Source organism: Lathyrus oleraceus, chromosome 5, assembly GCF_024323335.1.
Source record: "Lathyrus oleraceus cultivar Zhongwan6 chromosome 5, CAAS_Psat_ZW6_1.0, whole genome shotgun sequence".
Lineage (NCBI taxonomy): Eukaryota > Viridiplantae > Streptophyta > Magnoliopsida > Fabales > Fabaceae > Lathyrus > Lathyrus oleraceus.
The window spans coordinates 577,516,922-577,533,929 of NC_066583.1; the positions used below are offsets into that span (position 1 = coordinate 577,516,922).

At 37.1% G+C, this 17,008-nt stretch overlaps 2 protein-coding genes across 2 annotated transcripts; both read right to left on the reverse strand.

Annotated features, from left to right (window-relative positions):
• Window positions 1-12,788: 12,788 nt before the first annotated feature.
• Window positions 12,789-13,229, reverse strand: LOC127082170 (uncharacterized). The gene has a single exon (XM_051022394.1). The coding sequence runs from the start codon at window positions 13,227-13,229 to the stop codon at window positions 12,789-12,791; it is 441 nt and encodes a 146-aa protein (XP_050878351.1).
• A 781-nt stretch (window positions 13,230-14,010) lies between these two features.
• On the reverse strand, window positions 14,011-14,394 carry LOC127082171 (uncharacterized). The gene has a single exon (XM_051022396.1). It carries the CDS (start codon window positions 14,392-14,394, stop codon window positions 14,011-14,013), a length of 384 nt encoding a protein of 127 aa, XP_050878353.1.
• Between the last annotated feature and the right edge of the window lie 2,614 nt (window positions 14,395-17,008).

A 17,008-nucleotide genomic window follows, 5' to 3' on the forward strand; every position in this document is an offset into this window, starting at 1 on the left:
GAAGCAACTGTCACTCAAGACTCTGAAGAAATTAAATCTCCAGAAATTCCAAGGAAAGTTAAAAGTCGTATTAACGTATCTGAAGATTTGATTTTGGGAAACAAAGATGAACCTGTTAGAACCAGATCTACCTTCAGAACTTCTGAAGATATTCCTCTGGGACTAGTGTCTCTGATTGAGCCTACGTCCTGTGATGAAGCTCTTCAAGATAACGATTAGGTGGCAGCTATGCAAGAAGAGTTAGATCAATTCTCCAAGAATGATGTCTGGGATCTTGTTCCTAAACCCAGAGGCACTCATGTCATTGGAACCAGATGGGTTTTCAGAAACAAGCTGAACGAGAAAGGAGAAGTTGTCAGAAACAAAGCACGACTGGTAGCTCAAGGTTATAGTCAACAAGAAGGTATTGATTATAATGAAACTTTTGCTCCAGTCGCGAGGTTAGAATCTATTCGTCTTCTTGTATCTTTTGCTATTAATCATTCTATCAAATTATACCAAATGGATGTCAAGAGTACATTTCTTAATGGTTATATTTCAGAAGAAGTGTATGTCAATCAACCTCCAGGTTTTGAAAACTCAAATTTTCCAGAACATGTTTTTAAACTTAAGAAATCTTTATATGGACTTAAACAAGCTCCCAGAGCTTGGTATGAACGCTTAAGCAATTTTCTTCTGGAACAAAATTTCATCAGAGGGAAAGTTGATTCTACACTCTTCTGTAAAAACCTTAATAATGATCTCATGATATGCCAAATTTATGTTGATGATATTATTTTTGGTTCTGCTAATATCTCTGTTTGCCAAGAATTTTCTAAGTTAATGCAGGCAGAATTTGAAATGAGTTTAATGCAAGAACTAAAGTTCTTTCTGGGAATTCAAATTAATCAAACTCCAGAAGTCACGTACATTCATCAAAGCAAGTACATTAAAGACATTCTGAAGAAGTTTGACATGACTGAATGCAACTCTGCAAAAACTCCTATGCACCCAACTTGCATTCTGGAAAAGGAAGAGGTAAGCAACAAGGTTTGTCAGAAGCTCTATCGAGGTATGATAGGCTCTCTTCTCTATCTGACTGCTACTCGTCCTGATATTCTCTTTAGTGTCTGTCTTTGTGCCAGATTCCAATCAGATCCTAGAGAATCTCATTTAACAGCTGTTAAGAGAATTCTTAAGTATCTGAAAGGAACTCCTAACCTGGGCCTGATGTATGAGAAAACATCAGAGTATAGACTTTCTGGTTACTGTGATGCAGACTACGCAGGAGATAGAATAGAACGAAAAAGTACTTCTGGAAATTGCCAGCTTCTGGGAAACAATCTAATCTCCTGGGCTAGCAAAAGACAGTCAACTATCGCTCTATCAACTGCAGAAGCAGAATACATCTCAGCATCACTGTGCACGACTCAGATGCTCTTGATGAAGCATCAGCTAGAAGATCTTCAGATATTTGAGAGTAACATTCCTATCTTTTGTGATAATACTGCTGCTATTTGTTTAAGTAAGAATCCCATTCTACATTCCAGAGCCAAACACATAGAAATAAAACATCATTTTATCAGAGACTATGTTCAGAAAGGGATAGTAACATTGAAGTTCATTGATACAGAACATCAATGGGCAGATATCTTTACTAAGCCTCTAGCTGAAGATAGATTTCTTTTTATCTTAGAAAATCTGAACATTAAAAATTGCCCTGAGTAAAATTTGGCTCTGAACATGTAAAATGAGACTCTGGTAAAAACAAATACACTTCTGCCTCTGACTCTGATACTTCTACAAGTTAAGAAGATATCTGAGTTAGAAATCTTCAGAAAACCAATCCTTTGGTATTCCTGAAGATCAGATACATCAACACGTGGAGCATTAAACGTCTAACCCTAGAACTTCTAGACAGCTGTCAATAGAAATCAAAGGTCAGAACGTTTGAAATCTCCTAGAGCAGTGTGCGTACTGTTGGGATTAGACATTCATTTATTAGCTGTAATCATTTTTCCCCCCAAGCGTGCTATTTTGAGTGTTGTGTCTAACGCATTCTGAGGTGTCGTTTTGCATGTGTTTTACTTAGAGTATATAAACACTTTCTCTCACATTTCACACTTATCACTCTCACTCACTCTAAAACCCTAAACCCTCTCTCGAAGCATTCTCTGCAAGTTTCTTCATCTTCATCAATCTTCATCTTCTTCTTTACAATGGATGCTCAACAACAACAACTGTTTAACTACTCACAGCAAATGGAGTCAAGTTCCACCGCTCAAACCTCTAGTATTTCAACTCCAACCGTCACCGGTGTTTCTATAACCCCTGTTTATCAAGAACCCCACATTCTTGACCGTGAACGCCACATAAACCTTTCAACTCCCTTTGAAGGTTTGGATGTATTGTGTGAATCTTTGGTTGATTTTGACAACCTAAGAAGAAATGGCGTTGATCTTACTAGGGAACTTCGTCAACAAGGATGGGAAACCTACTTCAACAGGCTTTATGGTCCTATCTACCCTCTTCTTGTCAAGGAGTTCTGGAGACATGCTGATGCAGATGACCAATTCATTGTCTCTTTTGTTCTAGGGGTAAAGATTGTTATCACTGAAGCATCAATTGCCTCCTTGCTGAACATGGAGACAACTGGAGGAAAAAGGATTTACAACATCCCTCCTAGGTCTAAACGCATCACTGAAGTTATCAACCCAACAATATTCAAACCAAATGTTGAAGGAAACCCCTCTAAGAACAAAGAGCTACACCAGAACCTCCGAGTATGGCTAAAAATCATTCTGGGCACTATTCACCATCGCCCAGCCTCCAACTCCTCTGATTACATAAATGCTGATCAAAAATGCATTTTATACTGTATTCAGAAGGGTATCCAGATCAACCTCCCTGTTCTCCTTTTCAGATATCTGAGGGATTCTGTCAAAGAAACCAGAAACAATATGAAGCCAAGGTCTTACATCCCTCTGGGAAGATTGCTTTCTGATGTCTTCATTGAGCATGGATTGGTTGACCAACTGGAAAAGACCAGATGTATGGATGATCTGGCAATTGATGTGGGAAAGCCTCTGAATGCCAGAAACCTCAAGAGTATGGGGATAATCAAGAAAATACAAGTCAAGCCAACTCTGGATACAACCTGGAATAGCTTGAAAGATCAGAGGAAGATGCCTCATGGCCTTGCCAGATTCTTCAAGAACGAGCCAAGAGATGCTGTTGCCATCTATCTTCAGCGTCTACTGGATGATGGTGTGGATATATCTGACTTCAGCCTCGATGACTGTCTGGACTCTGAAGAAGACTTAGTCAGATACAAGAGAGGTATTTCTGAGAAGAAGATAGCACCACCAGCAAAGAAGGCCAGACTTGAAGGAGCTTCTGGAAGCGGATCTTCAGCTCCTCTGCAAATCTCAACTGGTAAGTCTGTTCCTCCTGTCTCCTCTAATCTTTAGATGGCTTCCTCTAACCCTCTCTCTTCACAACCCATTTATACCACCTCTGACATCCCACCCTCAATCACCAGAACCTCCCAACCTACACCAGTTCTAAATATAGCCAGAACTTTCATTCCTCCCTCTAAACCTGCACAAACCCACCAAAGCACTTCATCTTCATCATCCTCAATGCCAGAATCACCACCTTATGTTTCTGTCTCTTCTGACCATGCATTTTCTGACCCTGAATCCCCAACTACAGCCACACTTTACGCTCATAGACTTGCTTCACAACAAACACAAACCACAGAACCTGAAATAACTTCACCACTACAACAAACAACCACCATACCTTCTGAACACCAACCCTCTGACCATCCCACTTCTGATATCAACCAACCAATCCTTCCCGCTGTCCCTGAACCAGAATCCGAACCTTTAGATTTAAACCCACTTTATGCTTCATCCCCCAGTCTTCAACCAGAAGCAGAATCTGAACCCCAACCTGAGTCAGAATCTGAACCTCAAACCTTGAATCTCAGCCCTCCACCTCATACCTCTGAACCAGAACCTGAACCTGAGCTTTCTAAACCTACCCTTAAGGAAGCCATCTTTATGATTGCAGAGGCTTCAGCTCAAAAGGTTGATTCTCTGGTCACTAACTCTGAAATCAGTGATGATCCTGAATCTGTAAGGACACACTGGAACAGAGTCATTGGCTGGATGACATCTGAGTCCTTTAGGCTGAAGAGCATATCTGAACAAGTCAGAAATGACTACATCAGAAATGCTGAGGCAAGACTCCAGGAGAGACTTGCCAGAGAGGCTGAAGCCAAAAGGCTTGAGGAAGAAAGATTGGCTAGAGAAGCAGAAGAAGCAAGAAGAATAGAAGAGGAAAGAATTGCTCAGGAAGCAGAAATCCTAAGGCAACAAGAAGCTGAAGCTAAGGCTCTGGCAGATGCAGAAGCTCAAGCTGCTGCAGAAGCTGAAGCCCAGCAGGCTCTGACTCAGGGGGAGTCTTCAACTGCTGTTCCCATGATCCTTCAGACTCTGAAGGACCTTAAGGAAGATCAGAACATCCTCCGAGACAGAATGGACAAGCAAGATACGGTCAATGAGAACATCCAGAAGATGCTTGCCATGATCTTGCAGAAATTGCCTCAGAACCCTTAGGCACTTAGGATTTTATGTTTTGCTTGCCTTTTGTTGTTTTTGCTTCTGTCTTCTTTTTGGATCTGATGTTTTGTTCTTGATCTTTTTGAATCTGATGTTTTGTGTTTCTATTTTTAATGAAATGTTTTTCTCTTTAATTCAATTTTTATTACTATGTCTTTTTGATTCTGACAAAAAGGGGGAGAAATCATTAAATAGCTCTGATGAAAATTGTCTAAAAACCTTAAGCACTCTGCAACAATTGTAGAAATAGCTCTGATAAAAATAGCTCTGATTTAATAGCTCTAACATTAAATTTAAGAAATTGCAGAAAGTTTTCAGAAATCTCATTACTTGAAAAGCTCTGGTAAGAACTTCTGAACTCCCTAGCACTAACTCAGGGGGAGCTTCTGTCTATCTGATCTTATTTCATTCATGTTTCATCTGCTATTTTAAGTTGTTTTGTCATCATCAAAAAGGGGGAGATTGTAAGAACAAAAGTTGTTCTACAACAGATTCCTTGATTTTGATGATAACAAAGGATGAAACCAAAAATGGCACCCTAACGAAAAGTTTCTAAGTGTGCAGGGTTCTAAAGAAAGAAGAAATGAATCTGATGATGTCATCAGATGCACAACAAGATCAGATACAAATTCTAGAGTATTAGGAGCATCTGAAGTGGAAGCACGTTCAAGAAAGTCTAGAAGCTCTGACTCTGGACAAAACTGCAAAGTATCAGAAGCATCTGAACATGAAGTAAAGTCTAGAAGCTCTGATTCTGGAGAAACGTTATCTGCATATTCTGAAAGTTATCAGCGCCATCTGAACTCTCAATAGATCAACATCAGAAGCAAGATTCCAAGATTCTCCAGAAACACAAATACTCTGATTATGGATTTGCTAATCATGAAGAAGTAACGTTCAAGTCAAGTAAAGATTTTCAAATAGATTTCCTAAACAGAGAAAGAGACGTTAATCTCCTCTTCCAAGAGAGAAGATACTACTTGTGGTAAGTAGTCACTTCAAAGATGAAAAGTTAAACTGCAGAAGCTATTTAAGTGATGGAGTAAACTCAGTTTAATATCCACCAGATTCAACTCTACTCCAACTCATATATAAATAGAGATGCAATCAACATTCAGCAATAACAAGAAATCAACTAGCCAAAACTATACTGAATTATTTCACGCTCAAGAAAATCATCTTTGCTCTAAAAGATTTTCACTAAGCTTTTGCTTATTAAGTGAAAAAATCTGTTCTTAAGTTTGTAATACTTGCTTTCTTAGAAGCACTTTAGATTACATATCTTGTATCTTTTATTTGTTTGATTTCCTCAAGTGACTCTGTGTAGTCTGTAGACTTGAGAAGACTAAGAGATTTTCTTCTCTCTTAGGTGTTGTTTGTAATCTTTCAAGATTAGTGGATTAAGTCCTTGTTGAAGGCGAAATCACCTTGGCCGGGTGGACTGGAGTAGCTTTATGTTATAAGCAAACCAGTATAAAATCTTTGTGTGATTTTCTTTTTGAAAAGCGCTTATTTTTCAAACAATTCAAACCCCCCCTTTCTTGTTTTTCTCACCTTCAATATCCTCATTGGGTTGAGTCTTGTTTGATTGTGTCTCTCTAGTTTGTTCCTAGATTGACTCCTTTCTTGTTTTTCCCTTGCAGTTCCCTGTGGTTTGGTTGTTCAATTACTCAGTAACCAGTAAATTGTCCACCTTTCCCTGGTGGATCTTTGTGGCCTTCTACCCAGTAACTGGTAGTCGTAAGTCCTATTTCTGTGGTTTTCTACCCAGTAACCGGTAGATGTAATCCCCTCTTTGCTGGTTATCTTTATCCAATATTCGGTATTGATATTCCTTCATTTTTTGAGTATACCACCCAGTAACCGGTGATATATCTTTGGGATCATTGCTTTTGTCAAGGTATCCCTAGCGAGTCATCTTTCATTTACCCTTGTTTGGTAATGATTGTTTCTCCTTTTGATTGGTCATCATTTTAGACCCAATAACCGGTATCCCGATGTCCTTTCTTTTCGGTCGATTTATCCTTTATTAACCCAGTAACCGGTTGTGGATAATAATCCATGCGAGTATGTTATCTACGTTATGACAATAATAGATAATATATCTCATGCGCTCTTCGGTCGAAGTCTTTTTCTTCCCTAGTCGAGTAAGATTCGTATTTCCTTGTGGACTCAAATGTCCATCCTGTAAGTCGAGTTTGCTTTTTCAGCCCTCCTTTCGGATGATGAATGTCTTGGATATATTCCCAATTCACGCCTGGTTGGTCACCAATTATATGCCCAGTAACCGGTATCCCTGGTGTTCCTTCCTTTTGCTCCCTATTATGACTTTTGTCCCCTGTGGAGTCAGATTTTCCTGAGTTGAGATATACCTTTTAGGTCTTCCTCGGATGTTTTAGATATATCTCACCCTTATACCAGCCTTAGATATTCTTTCTCCCTGAGCGTGTTGTTCTCTCACCCTTATACCGGTGTTTTGACCACATGTCTCTTTGAGTTTATTACCCAGTAACCGGTAATATCTCATTGTTTCTTCCTCGGCTGTTTCCCTTATTGGATATTCCCCGTTTGAGTCCGGATTTTTATCCGAAGTATCCTTTGTGGATAGTTTGCTGTATTGGCATATTCCCCAATACATGCTTCTTTGCGTCAGCTCGAGTCTTTCCATTGATTTATTTTCATGGAATCCCTCTGTGTCTCCCAGCAAGTATTTAAGTCGTGACTTGCTCACGCATTTTATCCTATTTTTCCCAGAGTCTGTGTCTCCCTAGTGAGCGTATTACTCCTATGGATTTTTCAGTGTCTCTGATTTCTTTTTCCTTTGTGGCTATATTTCCCCATAGAGTATTAACTTTTGCATGCATACATTTGCATCATGAGGTCTCTTAGGGACCAAATTTCGTCTCTTTGTTATTATTTAAGCCCATTCTACCACGTCGAGACGGAGATTTTAACCTTCATATCTCCGACTAGAATGACCTTAAATAGGGGCATCTGTAAGACCCTTATTTTGACCCTAAGATCCCTCATGGCATCATATCATTTCTCATTGCATTGCCTCAAGGATCATAGCATGTGTGGCTCCTTAACCCTTGGGTTGGGACTTGTATGAGTTGATTTGAGACCACCAAGCATGATTGAATTGTATATTATTGCTTTTCTTATTTTTTTTACTAACCAAAAGCACAAAAATATGTCACTAACATCTTTTGTTTTGAAGCTCAAGCAATCACACGTGCCTTTGCTCCTAGGAGGCTCCTATACTCATTAAAGTGGCCAGATGAAGTTGAAAACAAGCATGACAATGGTTCACAAAGCTCTCAATCATCATATATGTCTCCCAAGTATCTCAATTTTCCAATTTGATCAAGATAAACCAAAGGGCTTGAGGATTGTTTCTCAAGGAAACCCTAATTCAACTATGCATTGACTATGCCTTGCTCATGAAGCAACCTCAACCTATAATCAAATCCAATCAAGGGAAGTTCTTTAATTCATTATTTTATGCATATATGAGCCTATGTGAGTATCCTCAATCATTCATTCATCAAGATTTGAAGTTTGGCCTTGAGAAGTTGACCAGTCAAGTCATCTGACCAAATTGAAATCCACTGAGACCTAACATTTGATGTGTTTGCCAAATAAAGATGACCCCAAGAGTAAAACTGTTCTTAAGAACCATATGAACAACTTTAATGTTCATCAAAAAATCATTTTAAGCTTGGAAGGTTATCATTCATTTCAAAGCATTATAGATCATTTTGACTGAAACCCTAATTTTGGGTCAACTTCCCAAGGACCTAACTTCCTTAATTCTTATGATTTTAAGGTGAGACAAATTTAATTGGAAATATTAATATGTCTAATTCAAATGTTATGTTGGACAAAATTTCATAATCCTAAAAGAAACACATGTGATAATACAAAACATTATAGGTCACTTTGGACCAAAACCATTGAATGTTGAAAAGTCCAACTTCAAGGGCCCATAAATTTCTCATCAAAAATCCAAATGATAACAAATATAAGTCCAAAATGATCATCTTGAAAATATCTACAACTTTGATGTTGGAGGTGTTTCCATTTAAGGCTTACATCATTGAAGCAGAAGCGCTTGAAGTTGGCCACTTTTGGCAAAATTTTCAAAGGCATGTTTTGTACCTCAAACTTCATGACCAGTTTTCACAATTTTCCAAACTCCAAATGGATTTTTGCCCAACATAGCTTTTATTCCTTATGTCAATACCTTTCCAACCATTACTCACATGCCTATGTTTGGATTTTCCATGAGTTACTTTCGAAGAGGGGAACATTTATGCCCAATTATGGAATTCACATTGAATCTTCATGCACAAGCAATTGCAATTCAAACTACACGTACATTTCACTTCAGAGTGATATCAGCTTGCATTTCCTATGGATTTTGGGCATCACATACGCTTGTACATGCCTATGCATGGAGGACCCAATGATCATGCACACGAGTTTGGCACCTCATTGCTTGGATATCAGCTATAAATAAGAGCCTTGCCTCATTCAAATTAGACCCTGAATTCAACCTGAAGCTCTACAGAATTGGAAACCCAACCATACCAAAGGAATTCTCATTTTTAATTTCACATTTCAAGTTTGAATTTCAACAAAATTAGTTGATCTTCAATACTTATTCCTTAGCCTTGCATTCATATTACACCTCAAGATCAATTTGGACGCAAGAGATTGAGTGGATCGTGTTGTTTAAAGCTGCACTTCAAAGGTTTATCATATAACTTTTTTGATCTGAATCTCACCATGTAATGTGAATTGCTTGTGCTCAAATGATTTTCTGAAGTCCTCGTGTGAGAGGCAAGCCAGTGGTGGCTTTGATTTTGTGTTTTGAAGCACTTCAGTTTATGCACCTGGAAATTCAACCTCAGATTTCTCATTCCATAGAGATCTTGAGAGAAATCCAAGGTTATAGGGGTGATGTACATCACCCCAGCTTCATTTTGGTATAAGGCTCATGCATTTTGGTTGAGGTTTGAAAACCTGCAACTGGTGGCCGGAATTAGTTGGCTCACCGGAGAAGACGGTGGTTTCCACCACCGTCCCCACGTTATAATCTCAGCGATGCATTCTTTTGACTTTTTTTAATTCAGCGTGTGTTGCATTAGACTTGTGACTATGGTACGCGCACGCCTCAACACCCTTAGATGTTGCCACGTCAATTAATGATGTGGATCCAACGCTTCCTGATTTTTCATATTTTCTAATTTCTATTTCATTTTTCTTTTATTCCATTTATTATTTTATTTGGAATCACAAATATGAGACCAACACTAAAATTTTTCTTGAAAAATCTAGTTTCATAATCTGATTTTTATTTATTTTTGTGATTCCATTTAATATTTTTTGTGAATTATTTTGTTTTTAATAGTTTTTAATTCATTTTAAATACTTTTTGACATCCAAAAATATTTTCTTAACACATGTGGATCATGATAAGTCAATGAAAAATATTCTCATCAATTTCTTAATTGATTTGAGATTTATTTGAGATTTTAGTTCATTTGTGTTATTTTTCTTGATTTTTAATTGTTTTAAAATAGTTTATGTTTTCAAAAAATGTTTAGAAAATTTGTCAAACCTTGTTTGACCATGTTAGACTTATGATGATTCAATTGGACTTATTCAAGTTGATTTGAATTAAATTTGAAGTTTGACCATAACTTTGTTCATTTTATTTTATGTTTTATTTTAATTCCAAAAATACCAAAAATATGTTTGACCTTTATTGACTTCTAATATTCATTTCTCTTCTGATTACCATTGGTTGATGTTGATTTCATTCACATTTGATCATTGTGTTTTGTTTATGTCATTTGAATTCTCATTTTGTCCATTTCATTTCATCTTCATCTTCTTCTTTTTATTTTGGCCAATGAGTTAATGATTTGTGGTTAGCCTTGACATATAAGGGGCTTAACCTTCTTTGATCCAAATCAAATTCAACTTGATCAAGATCAAGTGAATTGCTTTGTATCCAAGATAGGTTTCTTCTTGGTTAAGCAAAAAATCTTTAATCCATACAAGGCCTTTCCTTCTTTTCTTTTGGCATGGCAAGTTGTAGGAGCATGGCTTACTAGTCATGGTCTCTAACTTGTATTTATTTGCCTATAGTATTATTAACCGGCCTGAGATAGGTGTGACTACTACATTAGTCCACTTACGATTGCTTAACATAGCGCTAAATTGCCTTATGGCACACTAACTACTAATTACAAACTTTAATTCAAGTATTTAATTCTTGCAATTTACTTTAATGCAATTTAATTTCTTGCTCATTTATTCATATTGCCTTTTCCTTTTGCTCACTTGAACTCATATTTTATGTTTATGCTATTTTTCTTTTGCTCACTTGAGCTCATTATTGTGAATAAATATATTGTTGCTTTGTGATTGTTTTGTCTTTGTTTGTGTGGATCCAATGCAAAAAGGAGAAAGGACTTAGAATTAGGACCTTACCTATGCTTAATGGAGTTCAAGAGCAACTAGCCTCATGCCTTTAGAATGCTAAACTTGTTGAAGAGCAACTAGGCCTCATGCCTTTAGAATGCTTAATTTTAAAGTTGAATTCAAAGGACCCCTAATCTAAACTCATTCTTTGTCCATATTCTCTTATTGTGTTGTGAACTTTTTGATTGATTGTTCTTGTGTGGTAGGGATTCCAATCTTGAGATAGTAAGAAGGACCATTGTCATGAATAGCCAAGTTAAGAGAGACAAGCCAAATGGAGATCTTAGGAGCTTAAATATAATATTTGTTTGATTGCTTGAGTGATTGCTAAGTCCAAAGGAAAGGAGCATCTTGAATCATCTTTATGATCTCAGGAAAGGAACTCTAAGGGTTTTATCTCTTCTCTCATCTTTGCATGTTTAGGACTAGCCCTTCTCTTCTTCTCTCCACTCTAACCCAAGCCAAACTCATTTTGTTCAAACATTGACATTATTTTCAAATTAGAAACCTAGGCGATATGCCTTCGATTTTTTCAAACTCTTTTCATTAATACTTATTTTGAATGAATCTTAAGTCAACTTTGACTTCATTTTGTGAATACTCCTAACTTGTAAATACAACTCACTCCAAGTGATTTTTGTGGTTCCAATGGCCACCTTTGTTAAACTTTTTTTCATAAACATTAGCCATAGGTTTGAGTTATCATAGTGGTTGATGTAAACCTCACCTTATCCTTAGTGATTGGACTATAAGTCTTCCATACTTATTATAGGGTGGATCCCTCACTAGTACGTTGAAGCTCTCCTCACATGGTGGATTGTTGGTTTAGGTTGAGTTTTCTCCCTTTGATAACAAAAGACCTTAAGGCTTTTGACAAATCAATTCACCAATATTTTGAGATTTTTACCCCGACTACGAGGTTTTGATCATATCTTTGTGATGGTACGTAGGCAATGGGTTTATCCATTCAAACAACAAAATTGTAAATAATATGTATATTCTTTTCTTATCTCCCCAATCTTGTTTGCACAAATACTTTTACAGATACCAACCTACAATACACATTTGCAAAAAGGGCTCCCTTAGAGTACTAAAGATGTTTTGGGTGCTTAAAACCTTCCCATCTCATAACCAACCCCCTTACCCAGATCTCTGACATTTTTATTAGTTTTTGATTTGATAAAACTTCTGGGTTTTTGTTTGCTTTCTAACCTTTCCTTTGGATAAATAGAAGTGCGGTGGCGACTCGAATTCTATGCTTACTTTTTATTTAGTCAATAAATCTAAAGGTAACGAATACCCCGCTACAATTACGTTTTTGGCCCAAGTTACTCAATTTCTCACCACTTCACCTCTTATTCTCAATAATTTTTAGTTTTTACCCAAACTTCTGAAATTCTTATTTTCTTATTATTTTAATTAAATAAAATTTTTATTTAAATAATTATTTAATAAAATTCTCCAAATTTCTATTTTCTAAAATTATTACCAAATAACTAAATTATCTAATTATTTCTAATAATTCCAATAAATCTTATTTTATTTTTCTGCTCTCAAATCTTATAACCCCGATGATTATTAAATTAGGAAAATACCCTTAAACACCAAATAACACAGTTAATTTGAATATATCTAATAACACACATATGAACACGCCAATAATTAAATAAAATATTTAATTAAAAATTATGGTGTTACAACTCTCCCCCTCTTAAAAGATATTCGCCCTCGAAAATTACATGACGAAAACAGATTTGGATAAGACTGTTTCATCCGACACTCCACCTCATACTTCAAGCCCTCTCCAGCGGGTCCTCCCCCAATAAACTTCATTAGAGCAATCTCCTTACTCTTTAGCTGCTTCACTTCTCGATCCTCAATCCTTATAGGTGATGCCTCAACAGTTAGATTATCCCTCAATTGCACATCATCCATCCGGTTTTTATGAGATGGATCGAGAATATACTTTCGAAGCTGGGATACATGAAAAATATCATGCAGATTTGAAAGAGACGGTGGTAAGGCCACCATGTAGGCAACAACTCCAACTCGTCGGGCAATCTGATATGGGACATTGAATTGAAGAGTAAGCTTCTTAGACTTCAGAGCCCGTCCAAAACCACTCATAGGAGTGACTCCCAGAAATACATGGTCACCTTCTCGAAACTCAATAGTTTTCCTCCACTTATCATGGTAACTCTTTTGCCTACTCTAAGACGCTTTCATCTTCTCTTGGATCATCTTCACCTTATCAGTAGTCTGTTGCATAATCTTTGGTTTAAGTAGAGCATTCTCTCTATATTCATACTAACCCAGAGGAGTCATACATCTCCTCCCATACGAAGCATCAAATGGTGTCATTCCAATACTAGAATGGTAGTTGTTATTGTATATAAACTCTATTAATGGCAGGAAAACCATCCCAAGCACCTGATTGCTCTAAGATGCAAGCACCATATTACTCTAATATGCAAGTCCTTAATAAGTCCTCTAAAGACTGGATAGTCCTCTCGATCTAACCATTGGTATGTGGATGATAAGCAAAACTCAACCTCAGCTTAGTATCCAAAACCTCCTGTAAACTCTCCCAAAACCTAGACATGAATCTCGGGTGTCTATCAGACATAATAATCAACAAAATACCATGGATTTTCACAATCATGGAAATGTAAATCTCAGCCAGCTTCTACAATGAAATACTGGTCTTAATCAGAATGAAATGCACCAATGTAGTCATCCATAATCACCCAAATCACATAAAATAACGTAGAAGTATTTCAAAACCCAGTCACAAAATCCATCAATATACTTCCCACTTCCTTTCGGGATTATCCAATGGTTGCATCAGTCTAGACGAGTTCTGATTCTCAAACTTTGACTTCTGACAAGTAAAACATTAATAAACAAACTACACAACGTCTCTCTTCATCTCCGACCACCAAAATGTTTTCTTTAGGTCTTGGTATATTTTAGTAACCTTAGGATGAATACTCAAACTTCTTCGGTGACTCTCTTCAAAAGTAGTCTTCTTAAGTTCCGGCACATCACATACACAAACTCTATTTTTAAACTTTAGGATCCCATTCTCGTCAACTCTAAACTCTTCATCTTCACTTTGGTTAACTGATGACATACAATCAACCAAAGCTACATCCAATTTCTGAATCTCTCCGATATCACCGAGAAAACCACTAGTCAGCTTCAACATGCCCAATCTCACACTATAATCAGTCACCTCACACACCACATTCAAGTCTTTAAATTGCATGATCAAATCCAAATCTCTATCCATTAATGCAGACGTGTGCAAGGACTTCTAACTCAAAGCATCTGCTACAATATTGGCTGTATTAGGACGGTAATTCAAACCAAAGCCATAGTCCTTAAAAATCTAACCATACCCTCTGTCTCATATCCAACTCCTTTTGATCAAACATATATCTCAAACTCTTGTGATAACTGAATAATTTAAATAAAGAACCATAAAATAGTGCCTCCATATCTTTAACACAAATACCAAAGTTTCCAACTTTAAATCATGGGTAGGATAATTCTTCTCATGAATCTTCAGTTGTCTCGAAGCATAAGCTACCACTTTACAATCTTGCATAAATACACCACCTAAGCCCATCTTGGACACATCATAATATACCACAAAAGGTTCCTTCGCATCTCGTAAAATTAGAACTGGCGTCGTCGTCAACTTCTTCTTCAGTTCTCGAAAACTTTATACGCACTGGACATCCCATACAAAAGCTTGACCCTTTCTAGTCAACTGAGTTAAGGGCAGAGCTATGTTCAAAAAACCTTTGATAAATATTCTATAGTAACCAACCAACCCCATAAAACTTCTGGTCTCTGTAATTACTTAGGAGCTTCCCATTGTAGCAATGTATCTACTTTATAAGGATCATCCAATATACCACCACTAGAAATCACATTACCAAGAAAACTCACTTCTCGCAATCATGACTCGTATTTGGATAAATTGGCATATAATTTTTTCTCTTTAAAACCTAAAGTATAATACGAATATATCTTACATGATCTTTGTCTGATTTAGAACATACTAGAGTATCTTTAATAAATACTACCATAAACTATCCAATTAAAGATGGAAGATCCTATTCATATACTCCTTAAACACACTAGGGGCATTAGACACACCGAACGACACCACTGAGTACTCATAGTGATTGTATCGTGTCTTAACCGCAATCTTCGGGATATCTTCATCCTTCACTCGAATATGATGATTTCCCGACCTCAAGTCAATCTTACTGAATATGCAAGCCCCTACTAATTGATCCATAATTTCGTCGATTTTGGGAAGAGGATACTTATTCATAATAGTAACCTTGTACAACTGGCTCTAGTCAACACACAATCTCATATTGTCATCTTTTTTTCCACTAACAACACTGGAGCTCCCCAAGGTGATACACTTGGTCTAAAGAATTTCTTCTCAAGCGTGTCTTCTAATTAACTCTTCAACTCATCCAACTCTAACGCATACACCCTATATGGAGCCATCAACATTGGTCTAGTACAAGGTACTAAAACTAGGGCAAACCCAACTTCACTTTCTAGAGGAAAATCATAAATATCTTCAGGGAAAACATCAGGAAATTCAAACACCATCGGCATATAACTAGCCGCCACATAGTTCTCCATTCTAGATAAATGAACATCACAAATACCTAATCCTTCTCCCTTAAGATAACACAACTGGACCAACAAACATTAATCTCGAATTTGTACTCTCTTTGGATTCGGGAAACAACACAACCTCATCCAAAAACCCGCACTATTGGAATTGGCGGCACGCTGAACCAACCCTCCACAACTGAAACATATCAGAGAAGAAGAAACTTATCCCCCCCACTTGTTTCAATCCCGCTTTTGGTGGAAAGAGGTAATAAAATAAATGAGCACCGACAATGTTTCACACATATGACACATGTCAGGTAACAGATAAAAATTACAAAACCTATTCGAACCGACCGACCTGCTCTGATACCACTATTTAACAACCTAAACCCCGACTTTTCAAATAAAAAATAATTTTCACAACTTAGAATGCTACTCAATATAATACATGCAACCTTAAAAGTATTTTTCAAAAAACTTCGTAGCGGAATTCAAAATATCTCAAAACATACAATAATTACGTAAAGAAAACACTCAACGAAAGTAACTCTGGTAAGGCCCCAATTTTGACCCTAAGATCCCTCATGCAATCTCATCATATGCATTAGCATTAGGATCACACTTTGGCATCCTCCTTACCCCTCCTTCATTGGGGTTGTTTTGGGAGAGATCACCAAGCACAATGTGATTGTATCATACTTGTATATTATCATTTTTACTAACCAAAATACCAAAAATATGTCTTTGCATTTACCCAACTCTTTTGTAGGTAGGGCATGATCCCCATTTGATCCATCAAGTTCATATCTAGGGTTTAAGACCCTCATGGCTAAGAGCACAACCAAGGAATAATCCACAATGTCTCGAGTTTGGAGGTAGTTTGTCTGGGTATCTTGAGTAACTTCTTCAACAAGCTTCCTCACCAATTGATCAAATTTCTCAAGGGGCACTTCCAAATTCATCATCTTATGCATACATGATCTACCATGAGCCTAAAAGGTCAAGATAATTGCATGATAGGAAGTTGGTTGATGGTGGTTTGCCAGATGAGTTCATCTGATCAAAAATGGGTCCCCCTGGACCCTATCTCCTATAATTTTCACGATATGAAAATGATCCCAAGAGAAGCGTTACTCTAAATTGAAATTCTGGTATCGTCAGAGTTCAGATGTTCTACACGAAGTCATGACATCTGATCCAACAATATTACTAATACAACAAGGTATTTATACAAATTAAATTCCAGTACTGATATG

Coding starts and splice junctions, on each gene's coding strand:
- LOC127082170 (XM_051022394.1), bottom strand. CDS start 13,229: ATGAGTGGTTTTGGACGGGCTCTGAAGTCTAAGAAGCTTACTCTTCAA.
- LOC127082171 (XM_051022396.1), bottom strand. CDS start 14,394: ATGGATAGAGATTTGGATTTGATCATGCAATTTAAAGACTTGAATGTG.